We start from the raw sequence: 22543 nt of genomic DNA, 5'->3' as shown, positions 1-22543 counted from the left end.
AGGAAGGAAGGAAGGAAGGAAGGAAGGAAGGAAGGAAGGAAGGAAGGAAGAGATTCCTTTTATTCTGGTCAAAATCCACCTCCCTACCATCTGTCATCTCCATGATCGGTCCTATTCTAGCTGTCTAAATTCAATCATCTGATCAGTTGAAAGAAACTAATTTCCATAGAGCTGAGACCGATTTTCATCTGAAAGATGAAAACAGACCCTGGTTCCTCAACAAACAAAGCAATACCTAACATCAGCTCACTCATTATTGGATACACTTTTACAGAGCACCTACTATGCACTAGGCACTTGGCAAATACTGGCGCTAACGCAGCCAGTAAGACACAGTTCCTGCTACTTTGCATTTTCGTCTCTGAGGATATTCTTCAGTGAACACATCTAATATTCTAGGATTAAAATCCACCAACTGCTCTCTACTGAACATACGTTACGTGCTCAGCTCCGCACAAGGTATTTGCAGGCAGGGGTGGGGTAGGGTGGCGTGTGGTAGGGAAAGAGGCCTTGACATGTCCCATGCCCTCAGGACCTTCTTATTTAAATGAGATCAGGTTTTAAAAGAACATATATTCTAAAGGAAGTATACCAGTCAGAGTTCCGGCCAGAAACAGATGGCACATTCTTATCAGCTAAGTTGAGTAGAATTTAGTTAAAGGGTTGGTCAGAGAGGACTGTGCAGGGTGTAGGGAAATCACTAGGGATAACATTAAGAACAAGGAACTATAAGCATCCCTGGGTCTGAGGGACAAGGACAGAGAGCCGTTACTGGAATAGAGTGGGGGAGGGGGGAGGGGGAAGGAGGAAGCTGGAGAAGGAAAGGGAAAGGAGGAGAGAGGGGGTGAGAGGGAGAGAGAGAAGAGAAAGAGGAAAAGGAGAGGATAATGGCCAGAGTTGTAGTAACCAGGAGAATGGAAGCCATCTTGGCTGTAATCCCCCAGAAGCAAATATGAAGACAAGGACGTGAGCTGAATTAGTTTGAGCTGTAATTCAAGGAAGCACTGGTACAGGAGCTGGAAGTAAGGCAAGGAAAGGAGCCAAGCTGATAAGGGATGCAGTGCTGCTTTGGGTACCTGGGGTGCACCGAGGTGAGGATTTAAGCACAGAAGACACTTCAGAGTTATCTCCCTCTACCACCTCTGTGGGGGTGAAGGAACTGGAGGGTTTATTTACTATTGCTTGAGGGCTACTCCTGGAGTATAGAGGGGCGGGGAAGGTCATTAATTCTCTGGCCAGAGAAAGCCTTGAAGGCCAAGTCACAGGTGTATGTAGCTGGAAACTGAGGTTTGGTGTGCCTGGGCATGGTGAATTCCAGAGCATCTATGGGGAAGGTCCTGACAACTTAGGCTACAGAAGATATGCACTAAGAATGACTGAAAAGAAGCGTGTAAGAAATCTGAGTTCCTGATGGTTATGTAGTCACCATTCCTATGTATCTGGATTGCTGTGGGAGAACCTTATACACCTCTACTTTGTGTAAGCCACTGTTAATTTGAGTTTTCTGTTACATGAGGTCAAACCTGCTTCTGACTGAATCACTCCCACCCATCCAGACCATCTATGGCCACTCACATCATTCCTGGCTCACATTTTCAATGGCTGAAGAGCATTCCATTAATGGCTGTACCATGATTTATTGAAGAAACACCCTCTTTGGGAAAATTGAGATTGTTTCCAGTTTTTCACTGTTGTAAGTCAGGCTGCAATGAACCTCTCTGTAGATAAATCTTTGCACACAGTTTTGCCATTTTTCTTAAGCAAAATTCCTCGAAATATATTTATTTCATTGAAGGCTATGAACGCTTTAAAGGCATTTTATACAAATTACACTCCTGCCAGCAGGAGTCTTTCTTTATTGATCCAGGAAGAAAGGGAAAAATCAATTTTCTGCTGGTCAATGGCACTTAGTTGGTATAATTCTTAAGGCACATTAGATATACTGCCTGATACAGATTATTTGAGAACATGTTTCTCATACCCCTTCTTTCCATGACAGATTGTAAACTTTCCAAGTTCAGAGAGGTGCTCAGCACATCAGCTTTCTGTCTCAATGCCCAACCCAGCATCTTGAGAGGTATGCGGATCAAGTGGAAAGTGTCTAGAACATAGATTCAGAAGAAATCAATTTGAGTCCCAACTCCACCGTTACTCCCTGATCTTAAGCAAGTCTTGTTTTCTCCCTGAGACTTATTTATTTTATATGAAAAATAGGAATAATGATATCTCCCTTGCTGAAAGGCTGTCAGGATAAAATGGGAAAATGGATATGAAATTGCTTTGCAAAATGTTAATCACCATAGAAATAATGTTTGTAATCACGTACCTATGGGATGTTGTCTGAATGTTGGTGATTCTAGAATCAATCTCTCTGCCTCAACTAAGCAGCAATTGTCTTCAACCCTTGCATCCACTCCTAACTACTAATAACGTGCCACATACAGGATAAAGTGCAGCAGAGAGAAATACCTTTGAACAGTAACTGCTTGGGCTTACAGTACATTGTTCTCTATCTCTGCCTAGACCAATGGCATCTGCTCAATAGGTTCTTCATTCTCAGGTAGACCGTTTGTCCAATACTCATCAGCATGAATGATGAATTGACCAGTCCATATTTGAAGCAATGGGAAAGAGAGGGCCAGAGACTGTTTTACAGTTGGGGGATTGTAAATGTTAGATTGCAATGTTGTAAAGGTGAGAACACTGTTCTTGTGTAACCATGTACAATGGATTGGAGGTAAGAGGGTGGAGTTCAGCAGGTAGTTCCTAAGTGAATTTGGTATCCACTCAGAGTGAGAAGTCACACATGACTCTGTACATTTAAGATTTAGTTACTAGGCAACTGGGAGTTTGACTGGCAGAAAAAATAAGCTGGAAAGTGAATTTCAGATAAATTTCATATTTAGGTTAAAATATTTGGAATGTGGGTCTTTTCACTGAAACTCAGGCGAAAGGGCAAGACCGTAAGTACTAAATGGTAGCTGAAGCTATAAACATAGCTGGACTCTTGCAGGAAAGGAGGCTGTTAAAAGAAAAGTGTACCCTGGGAAGTGGCCCGTAATGGGGGTGCCAGTAAAAACAAAAAAACAACCCTCCAAAGAAAAACGATACAGAAACTAGAATGAAGTAGGGTAAAACATGAGAAAGATAGTCAGGTGGTGAGACATTATGAGTACCAATGGGTTCTAGTGTACTAAGGGTATAAAAGAGGAAGATCTATTCGGTCACAAGATCTTTGGTGATCTCAAGAGGGCAATTGCACAAGAGCAGTGAAGGCCTAACCAGACACAGAAGTTGAAACAGCCAGTGGATAGAAGGAAGTAGCAGGATTAGGTCCTAAGCAAGCATCTGAGAAGTTGTGTATGAAAGGAGGAGAACGTACAGGGACAGGGGGAACATCTGCACACCGGTCATCCCTCTCTGCTGTTCTCTACACCAGCCCATTCAATTCATTTATTTATGGAATTTGCTTAGCATCTTCTCTAAAATATTCAATTATACAAAAAAAACTTATTTCTAAGTTCCTAAGGTCACACTCAAAATTACAGTACAGTGCTTAAGTTTTCCAGTAGTTATCAATGCTGAATGTACGTGTATGTAGCTCTCACTTTCCCCCATTGTGATGGCTTTCTGTGTGATTTCTATTTCCTTGTGAGGGGAGAGGGGATACATCTAGTTCCGGTAGCAAGAGTGAGTTTTCTGTCATTTAGCTGAAAGGCCGAGTTAAACGGAACACTTTTAAAACATTAAATTAAAATAAGAATAGTGCTTTATATGTCTGTATCATATATCAAAAGTAAAGATTCAATGAAAACTTTAAGATCACTTACTAAACTTTCAAAGATGGGCAGATTTTCCATAAAGACTTCACCAGCAGAGACAGATGGGCTGCATTCCAGAGGGGAAGGTCACAAGAGTGATGAATGAGACCTCTAATGTCTGCCGTAGCTGTGAAAATCTTTATGGCTAACTAAAATTCCTCACGAATAACAACCTGTAAATATTATATGAGCTGTCAGATGGAGAACACCGAGCTCTGGGACCATCGCACATGGTGAACAGAATACCACACCATGGGATTTGTCAGTAGACTGCCAAGGCATTCAGCATATCAGGCTTCCATTTGATCTGGGAAGTCAAGAGTTCATACTAAACTACTTGCCAAGGTGACTGAGTTACAGAGATATAAACATTTCCAAGTGCTGCTGGCTGCACAGTCCCACAAAATCTCATAACCGATATTTGGAAGCATTACTCACGAAAGAAAAGCTCCTTCCCACTGACTTATACAAAACCCCAAGAACCTCGTTGTCATTCTTGGGACAGTTAGAAAGAACTACACCTCCCAGAGCCAGCTATAGGAAGAGAGGTGTCTATATAAACAGAGCTGTGACTGAGTTATGCTCATGGAATGTCTGACTAATTCTGAACAGAACTGGCTGACTGTATTACCACAGAACTTTCCTCTGGGTAAAGGTGGCTACAGTCTTTAGGCCATCTGGGTTAAGCCGGGTTACTAACAAGTCAGTGCAATATTGCCAGGTGCCCTTAGTGTCTCTCCAGATGTGCTTTTAAAAGACGGCAGGCAGTCAACACCATTTGCTGAATGCTCTCTGTGTGAATGGTATTGTATTAGGCATGAGGGAAATTTTAAGGAATGTAAAATTTGAAACCTAAGCCAGTAGGGAGCAAGTCCGATATTAAAAACCAAATGACTGTAGATGGGATGCACATCCATTTAGAAAGCGAGAGTGAGAAAGAGCTAAGGATAGGACAGAAATTAAAGCAAAAAGAAGGTGGGAGAGATTAAATTTTGATACCAATACTTTCCTCCCCTGTGAAACAACGAAACACTGATACTTGAGCCATAGCCTCCTGGTGAGCAGAATGCTTCCCAGCCCCATGACCTTGGGCTTGGCCATGTGACTTCCTTTGGCCAATGGGGCTTTAGCAGATGTGATACGAAGAGAGTCTTGTACTCTTGTGCTCTGGTGATCTGCCAGGAGCACATGCCCAGTGTGCTCTCTGACTCTTCAGCCTGGGCCTCGAAACCCAACATATTTAGAAACAACCTGAGTGAAACTAGCAGCCTGGAGCCAAACCCAGCCAACCTCCAACCGATAGCCTGCAGAAGAGCTGCCCAAACTTTATCTAGATCATCTGAACTACAGTTGACCTCTAGACCTATGAACACGAGAACAGAGACTTTCTATTCTCATATGGGAGGGAGGGAGGGAGAGAGGGAGAGTAAGGAAGAGGAGGGTGGGCAGAGAGAGAGGGGTCAAAGAACACCAAAGAGGTGAAAGAATAGAAAAATATTCCCAAGCAGAAGTCTCCCTGATTTGTTACTAGCCACGTTCTCTACTGTCGTTCAAAGATCAATGGGGATTACCCACTTTGGTCTCTGTAGCTGAGACCTGTGGGTTGCCATGCACTGGTTCCCGGAACCCCTTCTCTGAAGCTGATCATCTGTATTGATTATAAGTATAAACTTGAATGTTTCATTAAACTTCTCTAGTCCTTTTTCTGCTCTGTGAAAGAGAGATGGTCATACTCCTTATTTTACAGGGTTCCCGTGAAAATGACACAGGCTAATCCATGGAAAATGCTTCCTCAGTGTTAAGAGCACAAAGTGCTCCATATTTTTTGTATTCCTATTCCTACCCCTACTATCATCATCATCATCATTCATGTGGTGAGTCATCAGGATATTTATTCCATTAACTAACTTACTGCCAGGGTGAAGAATGCTAGGGCAACCAGGCAAATGAGACTCTGCGGTTCTAGAGTTAAAGTGACTGGTACCCACTAAAGCACAGGCATAGGCAACAATGCCAGTAAATAATCCCTCTTCCTCCTTTTGCCGCCATTTTCTGTCTCTTCAAAAAATGTTATGTAGTTCTCAGAGTAGTAAAACTTGAGAGGAGACAAATCTTCCTTTTGGCATTCTGATGCTGGTGTCAACTATGAGAGCCAGGGGAGTTTGACCATTTTATATGAGTATTGCTTAGGAATTCAAAACAAACAGCTAAGTATTTTTAGAAAGACTTAGAACAAGACATTTTCGTTTTAATTTCTATTTTTAGTTTTGATTTTTAAATTTCACATGACCAAACTTACCATCTTTTTTTTTCCTATTTAAATTAGTGTGGCTGGTTCACGAGAGAGGAATGACCTGATCTTGTCTAAGAATTAAGCCTTGTTGTGCTTTATTTTGCCCTAAGACAGCAAGGGTTCTGGTGAGCTTTTGTGCTGGGCTCCAGGAATAACTGAAGATTTGGTTCAAAACTTTCCCTCTCCCCTTGCAACCTTTAATACACCTATCTGCCCCAGGGGCGCCTGGGTAGCGCAGTCGTTAAGCGTCTGCCTTCGGCTCAGGGCGTGATCCCTGCGTTCTGGGATCGAGCCCCGCATCGGGCTCCTCCGCTAGGAGCCTGCTTCTTCCTCTCCCACTCCCCCTGCTTGTGTTCCCTCTCTCGCTGGCTGTCTCTATCTCTGTCAAATGAATAAATAAATAAATAAAATCTTAAAAAAAAATAGACCTCTCTGCTCCAGACCTCCTGGACCAAGTCTTTGGAACCAGTCTCCTTCCCTTGGTAGCTGGCCTGGGTCAGGTTCTACAACACGAACTCTCACTCTTTACCTTTTGAGAATAAATCCGTCTGTCCTTAACTCACACCGTAAATGAGCTCATTCCATGCCTTTTCTAATTTTTTTCCTAGACATTTCCTGCTCAGATTTTCTCTTTCCAAGTCAAATTGTCCCCATGTTGACTAATCCTTCAATTATTCTCTCTCGTCTGCCTATTTCTAGCTCATTAAAACATTAGCACTCTCTAAAACCTATATTTATATTCATTATACATACATAAGAAATCCCTTTTCTGGACAAAAGGGCTATAAGGAGGCTACATGTAAAATTGGAAAGGGGGATATTCATCATATCAGAATACATCCTGTGAACCTTGCTAAGTGAAAGAAATCAAGGGCCAAGCAATCAGAAGCCTTCTTTGCTCGATTCCTCTCAGAGGAAATGTTCTCTACCTTGGATTTGCACATAGCCTCAGGGACAATGTGCATTTATACTAGTTGCAATATATTTTAAAAGAGATACATACTTGGTCTTTGTCTGCAGTTGCTGGTTCAAAGTTCCTAAGAGCCTTGGAATTTCCTGGGTGGAGAGGGATAAAGGTGGCTTTTGTTATGTTAATGAGGTGACTTTTGGAAGGCCAAGATGGAACCTGGTCACCCTAGAGACACAAGCCATCTTTAGAGGGTTAGAACTTTCTGTCTCCACCCCTCCGCCAGACCTGGGGAGGGGGCAGAGGAGAGAGGCTGGAGGTTGAATCCAATAGCCAAAGATTGAATCCATCATTAGTACGTAATGAAGACTCCAGAAAAACTCAAAAGGACAGGGTCTGGAGAGCTTCCGGGTTGGTGAACACATGGAGGTGTGGGGAGAGTGGCATGCCTGGAGAGGTCACAGCAGCCCCACACCCTTCCTGCATACCTGTCCCTGTGCCTCTCTTTCATTTGGATGTTCCTGAGTTCCATCCCTTTATCATAAACCTGTGATCCTGGAAGTAAAATGGTTCTCTGAGTTCTGGGAACAGCTCTAGCAAATTAATCAAACCTGAGGAGGAAGTCCTGGGAACTTCTGGTTTATAGCCAGTGGGTCCAAAGAAGTACAGGAAACAATCTGGACTTGTGACTATGTCTGAAGTCCAAGGAGGAGGTTGTGGAAACCTCCCACCTATAGCTGGTTGGTGAGAAGCACTGGTAAAACCTGGGCTTGCGACTGGCATCTGAAGTGGGCAGGGTCGGGGGGGCAGTCTTGTAGGACTGTACCCTTAACCTGTGGAATCTGATGCTCTCTATGGGTCAATGGGGTCAGAACTGAGTTGAACCTGCCAGTATGTGAGAATTGCTTGGTGCTGTATGGGAAGTGCACCCCTCCACGGAAACTGGGCTTAGGAACATCAGTTACTAGTCTATAAAGAACATTTCATTTTGCTTCCTGTAGAATTAATTCCTCCTTCCACTCTAGTCTTATCATTCCTATTCACCACAACTATAGGTAGAGTTTTTTTTTAAATAGGTCTTTTTCTCTTGCTTAGAATTTGAGTTTCCCAGATTTAGTCTCTCGCATCTTCCTATTTCAAGTGCCTAGTGTTTGTTAATAAATATAGGAAGGAATGCTACAGGCATAGTAAGTCAGATCATGTCACTTCTTAGCTCAGAACCCACCTAAGTATTCCCTTCTTAAGAAGAAATTTCAAAGGTTTTTAACCATAGTTGACAAGACCTGACTTGGCCTGGCCCTTGGTCGCTCACTGACCTCCTTATCCTTCAAAGGGATTCCCATTTTCAAGGGAAAAATGAAGGGGGGGAGTCTGAGGGGGATATGAACCATGAAAGACTATGGACTCTGGAAAACAAACTGAGGGCTTCAGAGGGGAGGGGGTGGGGGATTGGGATAGGTGGGTATTAAGGAGGGCACGTATTGCATGGAGCACTGGGTGTTATACGCAAACAACGAATCATGGAACACTACATCAAAAACTAAGGATATACTGTGTGGTGACTAACATAACATAATAAAATAAAATAAAAAGAAGAAATGCAAAACCTAAAAAAAAAAAAAGTTCCCTTCTCCTATTGCCTCTAGCCTGCTTTATTCTTCTCTGTCAAACTTATCATGGCCTGACTGCCTTCTTCTATTAGAATTTAAGCTCTATGAGAGAGGATTTTTCTTTCATTTACTACAGTTTTCCCCAGTACCTAGAACAGAGTTTGACCTATACTGGTCAATGAATGGACTAGTTGAATGACAGAATGAATCAATTCTTAGCTGGCCGAAAATAAAGTGAAGCTCATAATTTTTTCAGGACATTAGACCAGGCACTAGACTCAGGTCTTTCTATTGTATTAGAGAGGGAAAAATCTTCAGTGTGCCCAGTATTCATTCAATCAAGGCATATCCTATATTTATCTGCAAGATGTTGGATGCATGACATTAAAAAAAAAAAAAAGGAATGCATGCCCTTTACCCTTTTGGTGCTCACACTCCAACCCGTTTCCTTTTCTGATCTGTTTTATCGACTATCCTTCATTCTAACTCTTGTCTGTCATTGGTGTGTGTGCTGCTGGACTTAAGGTATAAGGCAAGAGGCTGATGTAATCTTATGCTGTCCTCAAAGTCCTCACCCGTTAATGAAGGTCACAAGGTCAGACATCTTAAATAATGATCGTCACTATATACACTGGGCAAAATCATCAACTTCATCATAAAAGCAAGAGTAAATCAAATCTCTCAGTGACCAGAACGAGCCTATTACAATACCTTTTCCTTATATGCTTTGAAATGCCTGTTAGTTACATTGTCCCCTCACAGATGCGGTTCCCTAGGTAACAGACTCTGAGACAATGTTTAGAGAGCAGGGTATTTAGTAAGGTGCGCCCCTGTGATCAACACCTGTGGAAGGGAGAACAAGGAAGCAGGAGTGGTGACCGAGAAAAGTCAAGATAGGACGCAGGCCCAGTGACAGTCTCAGCAGACCCCATTGGAGCTTCTGAAGTAGAATATTAGAATTCTCTGTGTTATGCCAAAATGGCCAGGTCTTTAACCTCCTGCAACCATCAGGAGCTACCCTCGGAGGGGGTGTGACCTTGGGGGAGGCAGCTGAAGCAATTCCCCCAGGGACAGACAGCTGAAGGTTGTCTGCGGAGGACACTCCTCTTCATTGCATGGGACCTGGGAGTTGTAGTAAAGTAGGCTCAAATGACTCCTCGCACGTAGGTCATTCTACCTGGTGTTTCATGTGACCCAACTGCCATGGCTACACATCATCCAGGAGTCAGGCATACAGGAGTGGTTCTCAACCAGGGACAATTTTGCCTTCCAAAGGACATTTGGCAGCATCTGGGGACACTTCCGGTAGTCACAGCTGAGAGGGCGGGTGCTACTGGCATGGAGTGGGGGACGGCCAGGGGTGCTGCTAAACATCCTGCAGTGCACACCACAGTCTCCCCAACAAAGAATTTTCTAGAGCACCCGGGTCAAGAAAGCCTGGTTTCAATATAAAGACATTGTAAATAACTGACCCAATCAATCAATTTCTTGCAGAGTTTGATTGTAACAGAAAGAGAAACTTAGATGGTAGAAAGGTAGGGAAGTTACAAAAAAGTTAGAGGGCTAATGAAGAAAGCAGAAGTCACAAGGCAGTCAAAACTGTAAGGACAAGGTAGAGAGGAGACAAAAGCTCTGATACAGTGGTAGTTTGACTCTACAGCAGCAAAGCACATCAAGAGAGAAGCAAACACTCTCCACAGTGACTGCCATTCCCCGTCCTTCCTTATGTTTCCGGGCGTCCCCCTCATCACCTAAGCCTCTCCCTGCTCCTTACAGCTTGGAGGAGCCAAAGCTCATTTGCAGTAGGCTGAAATCAAGGTGACTACTACTCCTGATATCTGAAAGCATACTTAAAAATTCAAGAGAATTTTTTTTTTCTAGAGAGGGACGGGGGAGCGATAGAGGGAGAGGGAGAGAATCTTAAGTAGGTTCCATGCTCAGCATGGAGCCTGACCCAGTGCTTGATCTCATGACTCTGAGATCATGACCTGAGTTGAAATCAAGGGTCAGATGCTTAACTGACTGAGCCACCCAGGTGTCCCTCAAGAGGATAGTTTTTATTTTATTTTATTTTTATTTTTTAAGGATTCCATTCATTTATTTGAGACAGAGAGAAAGAGAGAGTGCGCATGAGCTGGGAAAGGGGCAGAGGGAGAGGGAGAAGCACACTCCCCACTGAGCAGGGAGCCCAAGGCAGGGCTGGATCCCAGGACCCCAGGATCATGACCTGAGTCGAAGGCAGATGCTCAACCGACTGAGCCACCCAGGCGCCCCAAGAGAATGGTTTTTAAACCAGCAACAGTTTATCTAAGTCTACAGAAGAACAAAATGCCTTTGTCCTCACCTCAAAGTTCTCACCAAAAAGTATTTTGTAATCCCAAACTGGTTATGTTCTGAAAATGGAAAACATCCAAATGGAAAAATGAGAGTAATGATTTTTGCCCACAGGGATGTGATTCCACCATTTCTGTTGTGCAAATCTTTATATTTTGGGACGGATGACAAAATGTTACCGTAGGCCAAACTCACAAATGCCTTCATTTTCTGGAGAGTGTAAAAATATACCTCTCAGAGCCAGCATTCCACTAAAACGGTGCCCATGTGTCACGACACTGGTTCAGCACCGTGGTGCTGCTTGCAGTGTCCTAGGTCCCCAGGAGAGCCAGAGAAATCCATCACGATGAGGAAAACAAGAAAGAAACAAGCGTTTGCTTAGTCTCTGCCATGCCACCGGACTAATCTCCATTCAGGTATGTGGCCGAGTGGTGGTTGGGATCAAGCGTAAGGTCACTGCTGCGCTCTACAGTCAGATTACGCACAGGGAGCACAGTAGTTTCATCCAGTCTGGGAGATGTTAATGCTGCTGGCGTCCCCCTCAGAACACCCTTCCCCGCTGATGCACCCATCCCCAGCTGCTATGAGCGTTGATTGCTATGGGCCCATTGCCCCTGGTTCCAGAGAACCCTCCTCGGTGGAATGGGAACTGTTGTCCCCTGCTCCCCAGAAATCCATAGTCAATACCTGACTGACATGGGGGAACAAAAACCCAGCTCCCTTCCTTCAAAATGGGGCCGCCTCTGGGGATCAATGTGTGTTCCAGAGTGCCCTGGGGGGGGTCAAGCCAAAGTTCATCTCTACTCCCTTGCTTAGCTTGACTCCATCACCAGCATAACCCCCACTGCATCCTCCCTCCCTCCTTTCACCCAAGAGCTCCTGTCTAGGCAAATTACTCCTACAAGAATCTGTTTCCATGAAACATTACTTAAGGCTGGGGTGACCGACCATCCCGCTACACTCAGCACTGAGATTTCCTGAGAGGCAGGGATCTCAGTGCTCGAACCAAGAACATCCCAGGCACACCAGAACCAGTGGTCACCCTAACTTAAGGCAGATAGATATTTGGATCCTGAGCTTTGCCTCTACAACTTTGGCTAATAGGAATAACATTGATTTGGTGGCGTTCTGGTAAACCAGCTATGCAAAAAAAGAAAAACGAGGCTTAATTTGCCATGTTTGCCAGTTTGGTGGGGTCTGTAGTCCCACTGCAGCTGATTTCAAGCTACCGAAGATGCAGTTTAACAACCAGCTCACAATTGCTGTATATTTAACAACTGGCTTTTTCAAGCCAGGACAAGCCAGCTCCAGTACACAAATCCCCACAGCAGAAACGGAGAAGTCTCCAAAGCTTCCTCATGTGTCCAAATAAATGGATACGGAGGGCTGAAGATGCAAACTTTTGTAACTAAGGTTACTCCAAAGCAAATAAATCTAGGTCTTTGTGGAGAATATAAATTTCAGCTCAAGAAGAAAGGGCCATAGAAATTGGTTTTGAGAAGAGTTTAATTATTATCACTGTGACTGCTTTTTGTGGGCATCTGAAAGGCTACCTTTGAACTTAATGGAGCTGGTACCAGCATCACTGATAAGTTATAAGGCATCTATCCCAAATTCCCAACACTTGCAACAGCGCATGACTGCTGAAGAAGTTGGCCCAAATTATTTGGCCCTGAGATTTTTCCCTGATGAGGAAGCTTTAGGCTGAAAATCATCTCACATTGTAGCTGCAAGCTTCTTCCTGACTTATCACGACGGCTTCCTTAAGCCGATCTGAAGCTTTAAATTATTGGCCCACTCATATTTCAAATTCATCCATCCCCTGAGGACAATGGTAGCATAGATTGGAGCACTGTTAAGCAAAATGTCAGCAATTATTAAACGTGCTTAAAGTTTTTTCCCCCATCTTTTTTATTAAGTGTGTGAGTGGGAGGAGGCGGTGGGGGTGGGGTATAGGGATGAAGGTTTGGTAACTTTCAAGATAGAAACAAACTTTATAGTCTGATGTAGCAACGGGAAACTGTAAAGGCTTAGATTGCTTTAATGAGACAAAAAGTTAACCAGGAATTGGATTAGGGCACTTAAGATGATAAAGTCTGCAAGAAATAAGTGATCGATTCTTTCTTTTTACAGTATCTCATAATCTGAGAAGAAGAAGATCACTCAATGAAACTCATAGCTTTTAAATTCAGAACAAACAGTTAAAAGGAAATTTGTCCTATGGAGTTCCATAGCCATCAACAGAGGGTACGATTGTAAGAGGTCAGTGGGCTAAAAGCTGGAGAATAAAAATCGTAACTATTATTGTTTTTTTCCATTATCAAAGTCATACACGCTTATTATAAAAAGCTGCAAAAGTTAAAAAAAAAACCACAATAGCTCTTTGCATTCTGATGTTTTTCAGTCTTGTCTTTACGTGTCCCCTTCTGTTGTTTTTATTTTATTTTCTAATAGAGTTGTGATCATACTGTAATTGTGAAGTCCACTTTTTTCCTTAATATATTACATGGCACAGGAGACAGTTATGAAAAGGACCATGTCAAGTTTTGAATGCTATTAGTCCTTGCTCAGAGGCAACACGAAAGGTCACATTATTTATTGAGCGTCTACTATGTGATAGTCGCTATGCTAAAACTCATGCCACTGTGTGCTAGCAACGTCAGGAGGAAATTTACTTCTTCTTCTTTGGGACATAAAACATGATTCACTCTGTAAATGATTTTATTGAACATCTACCCGGTACAGATACCATGTTAGGTGCTAGAGAATATAAAGCCATCCCGTCCTTGCGGAGATTAGGGTCTACTCATTGGTTATTCATCCATTCATTTGTTGCACAAATAACAATTGAGCTCATATAATATGAAAAACACTGCCCTTGCAGATGATTAAATCCATGAAAAACAACTTTGGGAAGGAGAGGAACTAGTTACATACAATTAAAGACAAAAGAACGAATGATACTTTCACGTCCAGTTTGACTCCAATAAGCAGATATGAACTTACACTGTCAGGTTGATAATGGTAACGACACTAATGCGAATAGCAATCACTTATCTATTACTATGTGCCAGGTCCCATTCCATATATTTTATTTATTTTAAGTAGGCTTCAATACCCAGCATGGAGCTCAGCGTGGGGCTGGAACTCAAGACCCTCAGATCAAGGCCCGAGCTGAGATCAAGATTAACCAACTGAGCCACCCAAGTGCCCCTGTTCTATATATTTTACATAAAATATACACACAGTGTGTATATATCTCTATCTACCTACCTACCTACCTATCCAGTAACTATTTGATCTTCATGATAACCCTGTGAGGTAATATTACCATATTTCATTGAATTAAAAATTCCACTGGACATTAGGTACATTCTGATTTCAGGGCTTTCATAATTGCAGTGAGGGAATATGTCTTACATTTGATGAAATATTACTATTATCCCCATTTTATAGATGAGGATAAAAGAGATGGAGTATCTGACCAGTACTTGAACCCTATCAGCCTAGTACCAAAGCTATAGTCTTAACCAATATTCCAAGTGAGATAACACTTGGCCCAGAAGCATCCAGAGAAAAATTCAGGCTCTGTAAATCAACTTAGTATGGCCCAGACCAGGAAATACAGAAGAGAGAAATCTGTGGCAATATCAGATGAACTAGACAATTGCCGGCTTCAATGTTTGTTGTCAGTGGGTAAGGCAGCGTGACATGTGGCTTGCGAGTTCAGGAACTAGGTTCCAGACCCGCATCTATTATAACCACGTGTGTGACCTTGGTGATGTCATTTTATTTTTCTGCACATGTTCTGTCTTCTGTAAAAATAAGAGTTGGGGTGGCGTAATTCAGTGTCTTTCAAACTTTTTTGGACTGCAATCCACAGAAGGAAAGTATTTTACTTTCTGTTGTAGCATACCCATATGCATGTGTGTGTGTGCACATCCCCCCACCCCAGCTGAAACCAAAGTGCCAAAACAATACTTAACCTTCTTGTGCAATGTACTCTGATATTTTCTCATCTCTTCCATCCCATTAAAAAACTGTTGGTTGCAAGTCATTAAACTGATTTCAGTATTCACTAATGAGTACTTTGAAAACAACTCCTATAGATACTCCCTTAGCCTCTCTCCAGTTAGGAAATTCCACAGCATAGGGGACTCCTGGGGTGGGGGTGGGAACCAGAAACCTCAGGAAAGAGAAAGTTGACCCTTTTGCCTTATAAATAACTCATTTTCTTCTTAATTGGATCGTGTTCTTACCACCTTCAGCAGAAAGTTCTCATCATTAAACCATTTGGCAAATACCACTTTAGGGCAAAGATCCCTGTACTACGTTCCATGGCACGTTTAGTGAGAAATTAATTGGTATGCCTGAAAAAGACTTCTCTAGTCACATAAGTACAGAGAAGAGCTACTGACTATCCTCTTCTTAGTGTTTCCATGTATAGTAAAGGCTGCAACAATTCCAACAAAAAATTTTCTTACCTTTATAAGCTACTGTTTTTCCAATCTTATTGACCCCAAAACTATTTTTTCAAGGAAGTTATTAACATCATACAGAACATTAATATACTGAGGAATACGGCTTGGAAAATGCTACTCTGGGGAATTCTAGAACTGGTAAAATATTTTAAGTTTTTATTTAAGTTCCAGTTAGTTAACACACAGTGTTACATTAGTTTCAGGTGTACAATATACTGGTCCAGCACCTCCATCCATCACCCAGTGCTCATCACAAGCGCCCTCCTTCATCCCCATCACCTATTTCACCCATCCCCCCACCCACCTCCCCTCTGACAACAATTAGTGTGTTCTCTAGAGTTAACAGTCTGTTTCTTGGTTGATTCTCTCTCTTTTTTTTGCCTTTGCTCATCTGTTCTGTTTCTTAAATGGTATGGTATTTGTCTTTCTCTGACTGACTTATTTCACTTAGCATAACACTTACTAGCTCCATCCATGTGGTTGCAAATGGTAAGATTTTGTAGAATTGGTAACACATTAAGACAACCTTAATTCTTCTCACTCCTACAGAAGGATTTCTACCTTTATTCAAATATATAGTTGCCCTTCGTGAAGTAAAATTTAAACTAGAAGCTCAGAGAACTGAGAAAATTGACACAAAAAAGATCTCAGGCTCTGCTCTTTTTTAAAAAAAGGTTTTAAATTCTTGAAGATAAATTCTTGAAGATAATTTTAAATGGACAATTTTCAGTCTACTACGCCAATAAATACTATAGTACTTTCTTGATCATTGACATGTGAAGACATGGACACTGTACCTTCCTACTATATATTCTAATACATGTATAAATGCTAACGGTGTGGTTCAAAGTTGTGTATAAATATAATACATTATATATAAATTTATATAATTTTTAAAAATCACACTATTACCAATTTCTCCCTTTTCTTGGTTTAAGTTACTAAAGTCAATTAGAAGTGGTAGAGGGGTGCCTGGGTGGCTCAGGCAGTTGAGTGTCTGAGTTTTGATTTTGGCTCGGGCCATGATCTCAGGGACATGGGATAGAGCCCTGCTACAAGCCCAGCTTTGGGCTCTGTGCTCAGCCCTGAATCTGCTTGGGATTCTTTCCCTCTTCCTCTCCCTTCCCTTCTCCTCCTCCCTCCCACCCCCCGCATGCTCTCTCTCTCTCAAATAAATATATAAAATCTTAAAAAAAGAAATGGTAGAATATTGGGGTGTCTGGCTAGCCTAGTCTATGGAGTGTGTGACTTTTGACCTCAGGGTCATGAGTTCAAGCCCCACACTGGGTGTAGAGGTTACTTAAAAATAAAATCTTAAAAAAGTGGTAGAATATTAAAGCTAGAATGAAAGGCAAGCTAGTGTCTAGCAATGGATAAGGGTCATATTTTACAATGTTTTTCTCTTCTCATTTCTCTCAGATCTAAGATAAAAGGAACAACTTCTTTAACAAGTAGAGATTGGGCCACCAAGAAGAAACAGAGAATACTTTTATTTAGTAAAAGGCTGCCTCTCTCTACTGATAAAAAAAACAAAGACAGCTGGTAATGTAATTTTCAAAGGTGTGTGTGTGTGTGTGTGTGAGAGAGAGAGAGAGAGAGAGAGAGACAGAGAGAGAGATGGAAAGAGGAGAGACAGAGACAGTGAGCATGTTTGGGGGGGCAGTTAGTGGCTCATCTTTACTTCTCTCCGTAATTTCTAAGCCTCAGAAATCATCCTATTATTATTCTTAGTAACCTGGAAGTAAATGACTAGACATCTATCAATTCAAAATAATTTAATATGACCTCAGTGGTGTTTTTTTTCTAACATATTGTTATTTGTTTTAGGGGAAAAACTGTTTTGCTTTCACAAAACACAATTTAACAGCAAGTAAGTGACTTCAGAGATGCCTTGCCTCAAATGTGGTTTTGATGGGGTACCCAACTTCTGGAGCAGATTTCCATGTGGCAGTACATATCAAAAGCCATACAATGTGAACATCCTTTAACAGAGCAGTTCTGCATTTAGGCATTTATCTTGTAGAAAGAATAGGAGATGTTTATAAAGGCGTACAAAGGATGTTAGTCCCAAAGTTGGATATAATAGTAAAAGATTTGAAATGACGTTAATATTGAGTAATTCAGAATCGTCTTGGTAAATCTGGTGCAGCAGAGAATACTACCCAGCCATTTAAACAATTACTCTGTAGAGGAATATTTAAACACGCAAAAATATTTTTATTACAATTCTAAGGGAAAAAAGAAGGTCATAAAACAGGAATGTGTTTTTATTCCTGTTTGGTTTAAAAGAAGGGAATGTGAATTCAGACACATACACACACACCCTGAGAGAAAGACAGAAAGTATTATGAAGCACATTTTTTACAGTGGTTATCTCTGAGTGGTGGGATTATGGGTAATTTTTTTTCTCTGTTTGTACTCTCTGCTTTCCAAAATTTCCTTGAGGGGCATATATTACCTCTGTAATTAAAAAAAAGGACATCACAAAGAAATGGTCTTCATTCAGTCTTTAGTCTTAGTGTCCTACTTCTAATATTCCTTACACCAAATTGGTATTTGTTGATAATCACAAGCAAAGCTTCTCAGCAAATATCGATATTCCACATGAGTAAGAAATTGGCGACTCCTAGGGCTGGCTCCATTTAAGCAGGTAAATGATGGTCTTTATGAGCGTCTGTGTCTACTAGCCTGACCTTTCTGGAAGTGGGCGCTGGTGTGATATTGTTTAAAAGGTGTAAAGATGCTCCACCTGGCCCTTCAAAGTTCTTCCCTCACAACTCAGAGATTATGGCTGACGTTCTACCAACAGAGAGTCATTCTTCAGACTTATGGCTTTTCACCCTATTAAAATGCAAATAACCCAGGAGAAGTACACATTAAACTTTACCTGTCACCTGGGTTAAATAACATATCATTTTCTGAAAAGAAGTTTTAATGGGGAAGACATGGGAATTTGGGTGGGGAAGGCAGAGAGAATAAAGGATGAATGAATACACCTGGCATCTGAGGAGTAATTAATATTCATACGAGTGATATTTTTGTTTATGGCTTATGAGTCACTTACAAATATGTTATCGCATTTAACTTCAATGAAGTCGAACAGAGTGGCAGTCACCGAGGCAATTCAAGCAGACCAGAGATTTGGAAAAATACAGAAGACATAATCCTCACGCCTCGTCATTATCCTAAACGCACTCCTAAAGCCACAATTCCACTTGATTGTGTACACTGCTTTCACCTGCCCCCTTCTTTTGGCCCATCCTAAGCATGTGCAATACTGTCCAAATAACGACTGCATTGAGATAGTAAGACCCAGTCAAGAACGGAAGGACCACTGCCTTCTAGGAATTTGTGTTCTAAAAGACAAGAGCCAACTGGAGACACACGAAAGCATCTAGTCAAATACTTTAAAATGTGAGCAAAGGGGCACCTGGGTGGCACAGTCAGTTGAGTGTCTGACTCTTGGTTTTGGCTCAAGTCATGATCTCGGTCACGGGATTGAGCCCCGAGTTGCGCTCCATGCTCAGCGGAGTCGGCTTGAGATTCTCTCTCCCTCTCCCTCTGTCCCTTCCACTTTGCACGTGCACTCTCACTCTCTCTCTCAAATAAATAAATCTTAAAAAAAAAGTGAGCAAAGATCTTTTTCCTAACCTACGGGAAATGGAAAACAAAGGAAAGGATGAGAAAATGACAATAAAAGAAGGTGGCAGGAGAATGCAAGGAAATCATACAAAATTACTTCCTGTGTATGAAATACATAAATTAAGTAAATGACAGTCCAGTGTAGTGGCTATAGAACAGACTCTGGAACCAACTTGGTTTGAATCCTGGCTGTCAGTCGATCTCTGTGTGACTGTGTGCCTCAATTTCCCCATCTTTAAAATGGGTAAAATAATGGTATCTACCTCATAGGGTGCTATGAGGATTAAATTAGTTCATATTTGTAACACTGACAGGCACAAAGTAATTGCCTCAAAAATGATGGTTAGGCCCTCATACATACTCACGTATGACAAGAAACATGCCAGAATGCTAGCAGATGTTAACTCCATGTGGTGGAAATATGGCTTTTTAAATAGAATAAACCTTCAACTTCCACACTTTTGTAATCAAAGTGGTAGAAATTAATAACATCAATCAGAGGACAACAGGTGCTTGACAATTTACTATGTATTTGTATATTAATAGGATGTTCCAATAGTAAACCCTCTGTTAACTAAGCCTGTTCCTCTTAGTATTTCATTATAAAATATGTAATATTTATCAATATATATCAATAATATAATTAATGACACAAATATAATTAATAAAAGAGTAAAGCTAAAGTTAAAAGAATGAAGAGTGGTCAAGGATAAAAGAGCGGTAAGAATAGTTAGGGAGAGGAAACCCAACACGCTGAGCTTCCAACTTGGAGGCAGGAAGTATTTCATGAATTATGAAGGGATAAAGAATTATAGATTCCCAGTGACACATATTGAATGATCCCATCATAATTACATGGTACCATAATTATCAGCTTATGAAGTGAACCGCTCTAAGCAGAACTAAAGACTCAAAAATATTACCAAAGTTAGCACCTGAGAATACATTGCAGGAAACAATTATGCGTTAGCTGAAGACTGGACAAAATGATCTAATCGGACCTCCTCTCCCAACCCTCTAGATTCTTCCCCCAAGTTGTATTTCGGGATGATTTATGCCTCCAGTGCACTTGGCAGAGATGATCACAATTCAACTCTTAATTCTTCGCTACCAAGACGCAAGGAACACATTAAGCAATGAAAGGTGGCAGCAACTTACTGGAAAGGAAGTGCTGGGATGCCGGCCCAAAGTCCCTGTGGGCTTCGTGCAGCTGCCTGATGCGGTCCTCAACGGCCACCTGGGAGGAAGAGGAGAGAAGTGATGTTCTCTCATCACACATAATGAAGAGCAATTAAAACAATGTACCCTTTTTGGAAAGATCTTTCAGGCCTCAAAAGCTGGAACACTAAAGCAACAATTTATAACCCCGGGTTTAATATCCGCTTACCAGAGACGGCCTCCGAGTCCCATTTTTATCAAACCGAGGCCAAACAAAAAAGATTTGCTTTCTTGATAATGTTAAAATGAGATTTTTTTTTCACACTCTACTCATTGGCAGGCACAAATGAACTACTGCTCCAATGAGTACCATCAAAAATGCAAACTCTAAATCCTCCACGCAAAGGTTAGGGAGCTTGTCATTCCCTGGTACACGCAATGGCCAAAGGAGCTCAGAAAGGGCATGTGTTTTGTCTTAGTCTGTTGTCTTTGGCTCATGTTTTTTGGAATCCTATTGATGACTGATGGATCACTGATAATTAACAAATAGCCAATAGTTGATTAATACTTAAGTATCAAAGAAGTAGAGGCAAGGCTTAAATATAGGGTAACTACAGCGGAGATGATTTCAGTGTTTAGTAGACTTGAAAATTACAGGGAAGTGTATCTTTAGGTGGCATGAAATAAAAATCACCACTCTTTTTTTCCTAGTAGGTTTTTCTGTAATACATTGACAGCGTCCTGATAGCTTAGTGAATTCCACTCTGGGTGGGGAAAAAGGAAGAATTTTATGAGTGAAATGGTATACTTTGCCGTCTGGCATTCTGCCAACTGGATATTAGTGGTGGCCCCAGGCCTGTAGGCTCCATAAATCTGGATCTTAATTTGGTTCTGAACAGCCCACGCTAAACAAGGGGCTGGTCAGCCCCTGCCCAGAGCCAGCAGAACTCGAGTGGGTTTGCTCCTATGGTCTAGATAATTCTCAAGAGATAAAATGGGTGTTAAACTGATCAGAAATCTGGCTCAGGTAATCCGTCTAAAGCACGCTCTGACCTTGCAACATTAGTCAAGGGCCTGACATAGATCCAGAACAATCTTCTTTTTTCACCTTCTCCTAGCCTTGCCCATCTTTGCTAGGGCCAAATATTTGGCAAAGCATGTGGAGTTCCAAAAAGTGCAGGATTTGCTTCACTGTTATGCACACAAAAGCATGAAGAACACTTCAAGCCTCTGTCCCCAGCCATATGACCCTACACTACCGGCCAAACTCAATCTGTCCGGCCCACCGAATTCCATCCGGTGTAAACCTGTCTGACTTGTTCCTGCTGCTCCTCCCCTCTAGAGTGCGCTTCGCCCCCTTCTCTTGCAGCTCAAGTCTTTTCTATTTTTATACGCCCCCTCTCCAGTCCCCCAGGGTTAGAAGTGACTGCTTCCTCAGCTCCTCGCAGCACAGTTTCTACTCGGGGCACTTCTATCACACCATCTGTTTTAGTTGCATGGACATGAGTATCTCCTGCGATGCACTGTGGGCTCCTTGACAGCTGGGACCATTCCTTGCTTACCTCTCTTCCCCTATGCAACCCCTGGCGGGATGCCGTTAATCTTGAACACAGTAAGCAGTAACAAAGGTTTAATGACTAGTTGAGCAAACCACTGCGTATGTGTGATTGACAGACATAGACAGACCGATGTGGGAGAATAAACCAGAATGTGTACTGACACTGACTGCACGCTGCTTGCCCCTGGGTATGTTGTTCTAACGTTAACTTCCTTTATCTGTAAAATGGGACAACGATGTGACGTACTTCACAGAATTTTTGTGGGAAATAGCTAAGACATGTCAAGTGTTTGTCCTGCTTTCTTTCACATGGTGATTACTCAATGAATGTTAGCAACTACTGTTTTGTTGCTTTATGATTAACATATGGAGAGGAATAGGTTATCATGGGCAAGGCAATACATGCGACACAAAAAATGGCTAATATATATATATATATATTTTTAAGATTTATTTATTTGAGAGAGAGGGTGTGTGAGTGGGGTGAGGGGCAGAGAGAGAGGGAGAGACAGAATCTCAAGCAGACTCCCTGCTGAGTGTGGAGCCTGATGCAGGGCTTGATCTGGGATCATGACCTGAACCAAAACCAGGAGTCAGATGCTCAACTGACTGTGCCACCAGGCACCCCCCAAAATGGTTAATATTTATTAAGTACTCTGTTCGTGGCAATATGAATTAACTTATTTAAGTTTCACAGTAACTTGGTGGTAAAAAGTCATAGTATCTGCCCATTTCACTG

The 22543-nt window shown here is 41.9% G+C and overlaps 1 protein-coding gene across 1 annotated transcript in view; it reads right to left on the bottom strand.

Annotated features, from left to right (window-relative positions):
- DMD (dystrophin) overlaps positions 1-22543 on the bottom strand; it is a 1667815-nt gene that overhangs the window by 209327 nt on the left and 1435945 nt on the right. The window contains exon 59 of the mRNA XM_040633145.1: positions 20247-20325. Within this exon, the coding sequence (XP_040489079.1) occupies positions 20247-20325 (79 nt within the window). The remainder of the gene's footprint in view (positions 1-20246; positions 20326-22543) is intronic.

This window comes from Ursus maritimus, assembly GCF_017311325.1.
Source record: "Ursus maritimus isolate PB19 chromosome X unlocalized genomic scaffold, ASM1731132v1 scaffold_X1, whole genome shotgun sequence".
Lineage (NCBI taxonomy): Eukaryota > Metazoa > Chordata > Mammalia > Carnivora > Ursidae > Ursus > Ursus maritimus.
The sequence above is the reverse complement of the archived record's forward strand: the minus strand, read 5'-3'. Positions and strand labels throughout refer to the sequence as shown.